General features: G+C 34.2%; 1 protein-coding gene across 2 annotated transcripts; it reads right to left on the minus strand.

The window, feature by feature from the left end:
- Window positions 1-419: 419 nt before the first annotated feature.
- Window positions 420-4,020, minus strand: LOC137831765 (putative serine/threonine-protein kinase WNK9). 2 transcript variants are annotated; one of them, XM_068639573.2, is made up of 7 exons: window positions 3,552-4,020; window positions 3,429-3,466; window positions 3,043-3,270; window positions 2,707-2,927; window positions 2,342-2,499; window positions 1,828-2,257; window positions 420-1,729 (listed from the first exon to the last, which is right to left on the minus strand). In XM_068639573.2, the coding sequence occupies exons 1-7, from the start codon at window positions 3,624-3,626 to the stop codon at window positions 669-671; spliced, it is 2,211 nt and encodes a 736-aa protein (XP_068495674.1). In that variant the 5' UTR covers window positions 3,627-4,020; the 3' UTR covers window positions 420-668. The 2 variants fall into 2 exon arrangements, with proteins under 2 accessions (XP_068495674.1, XP_090159535.1); XM_090303409.1 differs by lacking the exons at window positions 2,342-2,499; window positions 2,707-2,927 and having other exon boundaries at window positions 3,552-3,734.
- Between the last annotated feature and the right edge of the window lie 577 nt (window positions 4,021-4,597).

The raw sequence follows: 4,597 nt of genomic DNA on the forward strand, positions 1-4,597 counted from the left end.
CCAAATAATATGGACAAACCAATCTCGAGAAAAAAGTAATAAATAATTTATTACAATGTCCTTTGTCAATGTACCTTTAGTCCCTTCAATTCCATACACATGAAAACTCAATCACGTCATTCAAATTCTAATTTTAGACAAATGTGTGTATATAACGCAGAGCAACAACTAATACTCATTATTCAGTTTATCTGCTTGAAATCTAGAAACAACCATGAGGTTTTGAATTTGCTCAATGTTTAGGAATGAACGTAATAAAGGGTAATTGACTAACAAATGAACAGTCACCAATTTGGGTTGAATTTCCACGCGCATTAAGTTTAAGGTGGAATTTGACCCTGTTTGCACACCCAATTATTGTGGTTCTATTTAGAAAAACAAAATGTAAGCAATTGTAGTATTTGTTTCTATTCGAAGACTTCACAAAATTGCATCGACTTTGACCAATTGGTATTATACTCAGTATCTCCTCAGCAAATCAACGACAACAAAATCTGTCATATGCAAATATAGGACACTGTAATGCATATTGACAAGTTTGTAAGAAAATGTTTTTGTATCTTTGTGGGGAAACTGAAATTCCAAGAAAAGAAAATGGTGTTGCAATCATATAGCCTCTAGGATTGTATGTACATAATGCACAAAAGAATTCAAGGATTGTCATAAAATTATATATCCACAGCATCAACGGGAAGGGAAACTGTTCTGTATGGAGTGTCTCGAAGCGACCCTGTGAAGAAACTCTTTGCAGCAACCATACCTTCTTTGTGAGAAAATGTCACCTCATAATTTTGGGGCATTCGGATGTCCAAATTGGAGTGGCTCTTTTGGACTTCAGAATGGCAACTGGAATCATAATCCCAGAAATTACACAAGGGTTTCAAGTGAATCCCATTTTTCACTCCATTTACTGTTTCTGTCAATGGTAGAATAATGCCTTGTTCTGTTTTGTGCTCTTTGTTACTAGAATGTGAAGATTTAGCTACTACACCAAACATTTTATCCCTAAGATCTCTTGACTCCATTTGGTGTTTTGCTTTGAGCCATCTCAATTCTTGTTGAGCCTCGTTCTCATATTCACTCCCGGAGCCAAGACATAAACTGATAGTAGACAAATAATTCCCAGATAAACTTCTAGGGGGGTTTCCTGGATCATGTGCAAACTTGTTTTCCAAAACACCATTTCCTTTGTCTTCTGCTAATACTGATTTATCTAATTGTTGATATTGCTCATTGGAAAGGCTTTGATCAGACTCTACTGAACTCAGTTCACAACTTTCTTGATGATTCCATAGCTCCTGATACTGCTGACAGTCCGGTTGGTTTGATTCGATAGGTGTGTCTCCTCTAACGTGATTGTCATACTCAGATGGGTAGGTTACCTCCTCGAATCGTCCATGCATTGAAGTACATCCATGCCTACAGCATTGAGGAAGCTGCGAGTTCTTTCCAACTTGATTATGTGAATGAAAATCCATAACATTGCCACCGGAAGTATCATTGGACACACAATTGTGACAAAAAAAATTATTTACAAAATGGTTAGTTTCTTCAATTCCTGGTCCTGGCTTCCATTCAGGTACCAAGGAAGCAATTTCCCCATCTATCATATCAGCTATGCTGGTAACATCTTGATCAGTAATGTCGAGTTCTGCTACCATTTCAGTTGCTACACTTAATGCTGTGTCCATCTCTATGTCAAATGGGAAATAAATATTTCGAATATGTCCTGCCATATAAATAAATCAAATTATCAATCTCAAATTCCATCCTAAAATATACAAGTTATGGCATAAAGTACCAAAACAATAAAGGCAACATTCCAACCTTCTTTGTCTGCAATTCTTAGTCTCAAAAAAATTCCACCATCATCCTTCTTCTTTCCTTTGATGCTTATGCCAACATCTTCGCAGGCTTCATCATCATGGCACTTGAAAAGCTCAATTCCATTTGGTTCAATCTCAGCTGGATGAGAAATCCAGTCTCCTTCATATTCAAAGCAATTTGAGTATTCAGTACTCATGTTACTATAGCTCCGGTGAAGATTAAGAAATGGTTGATGGATAAGAGGACCCAAGCCATCGAATGCTCCACTCTCCACAGACCCCAAATCATACTCGTAATCATCAATCTGAAGAAAAGGATCATCTAGAAGCTCCCTTGCAGAGAGCCTTAGAGACACCGTTGCCACGCATTTCTCAACAAATTGTCGCACTTCTGGGTCCTTTACTTTATACAAGGCTTCCGGTTTCTTCCCCTGGAAATGTAAAATGCGATTCATATCTTGCCACTCCTGAAAAAATTGCTTACTTAACAGAAAAGAGAGAGAAAACAATCTTACAGAAATAACTTTCTTGTAGATTTGTGCTGGATGACTACATTCACTATAAGGATATTCAAATGTGACCATTTCTAACACACACATTCCAAAGGAATATATGTCAACTAATTCGTTATAGGACTCTTCATAAACTTCTGGTGCCATGAACTCGGGTGTTCCTGTGGAAATACAGACGTGACAGATAAAACTCTAATTAGAATTGCTGATCCTAAATCATTCCCTAATTATCTTAACAACACCAGCCAACCGTGGGTTTTATGTTACTGCCATTTTTCAAAAGTTGGCATCCATGAACTGAACTAATTGGAGTTAGAATTGGCCAGGTTTTTCTTGTTAGCTTCTTATATGATATGAAATAGACATACCTACACAATGAGCAGCATGAGACTTGCGGAGAATTGCTGCCAACCCAAGATCCCCAATTTTAACTTCCCCTTGGTTCCCATTGATAAAAATATTATCACATTTTAGATCTCTATGGATCACAGGTGGATCATGGCTATGAAGATAGTGAAGCCCTCTCAGGATCTGTCTACACCAGTGCTTCACTGCCCTAATGTTAACTCTTTTGTGCTTTTGTCTATACCTATTGTGATAAATAAAAGAATAAAAGAATAGTACAAGTTCTCAAAAGCACAAAAAAGAATCAAATACATGTAATGTAGAGGAAGGGTAAAAGGCTGAAAATGGAGGGAACTCACTGCCTAAGGGTGCCAGAAGTGAACATTTCAGTCACAAAGTTGATATTCCTATTAGCAGTGTCGACCCAAGACGTGTAAAACTTCATTATGTTTCTGTGCTTCAGCGTCTTGAGAAGATGAATTTCACAGTAAAGCCTTTCAAGATCTTCAGGGCTCTGCAGAAAATCATACAATTTGACTTGGTTCCAAGCAACTTCAATCCCTTGATACTCATCAAATGCTCTATATCTGAATCAATCGAAAATCGAAGTAAATGAACAAAATATCAAATGCCCAGTTCAACAAAGCCACAGAAAGATCCTCAGAAGTGGCCCAAACCAAACAACAACCAAAAAAAATTGAAAATTTGAGAAAGATAAGAAATGGGAAGTCTGAAATATTCATACACTGTCTTGGAAGCTCCTTTGCCAAGGATTTCATTGTACTGAAACAAAAAACAAAAAAATGATGAAAAAGTGAAGGGATAATAAGAGAAAAAGGAGAGAATAGAAGAAAAAGAGTATAGTTACTCTGCCGTATCTGCCAGTTGGATCAACTTCGACGAACTCCGAAGAGGCAGAAGAATCTGTTTGAAGTTCATTCATTTCTTATTCTTTATGATTTTCTCTATTTTTCTTTCTCTCTTATCGTTACATTTCTTCCCTTCTTCTACTCCAGAGCCTCAAAACAAAATTTTCCTCCATTTATCTCTCAACCAATCTATAATAATACTAACGTATTTATTGACTTTTAAATTATTTTTCTTTATTATTTTAATAATTAATAACAACAATACTACATAACAATTCATACAACAATAATAAAAATAAACTACTCCATCACGAAAAATAACTCTAAACGTACCAATTTATTTTCTTGTATTAATAATAATAATAATAAACTTATTATTATTATTATTATTGAGGATTGAGACATGACAGAAGAGCAACTTTAGATTGCCATACGTTTGACGGTTTAGATTATGGAGCCACCCACCCCGACGGGACATTATTTATATTTATAAAATAAAAATCTTTTTCTTTTCTTTTTTTTCTATAAAATCCACGTCTATAACATTTAACGTTATTTGACCCAACATAATTTTCCCAATCAAAAAGTTTACTTTATCAAATATTAAACGTAATTGTATATTTAAGATTTTAATTATCATTTAAGGTATAATTCCACTTTTTTATTTTTTTATTTCCTGACTATACATAATTATGACTTCCTCTCACAAAATATACCAGTTACGGAGTTTATTTTATTTAATTTATTCCCTAAAATATGAAGAAAGAAAAAATCAAAATAACATTTTGAAAAATTATATATTCTTTAAACAGCTGATAAATTGAAATATACTTATTTACTTATTCGATTATAATTAAAAGGAAATATTTATGTTAATTATAGCTATTTTGCCATGTCTCTATTAATCACACAAAACCAAAAAACAGAAGAGATTTAAGATTTAAATTTTTTTACTGAATAGAGTGTGTACGTTTTCAATGTGTTATGTTTTTGAAAGGTGGAATGAAATTTATTTATGTTTTTTCTTTTTTAGAAAATAAATTTA

Source organism: Phaseolus vulgaris, chromosome 6 (assembly GCF_051622355.1).
Source record: "Phaseolus vulgaris cultivar YP4 chromosome 6, ASM5162235v1, whole genome shotgun sequence".
NCBI lineage: Eukaryota > Viridiplantae > Streptophyta > Magnoliopsida > Fabales > Fabaceae > Phaseolus > Phaseolus vulgaris.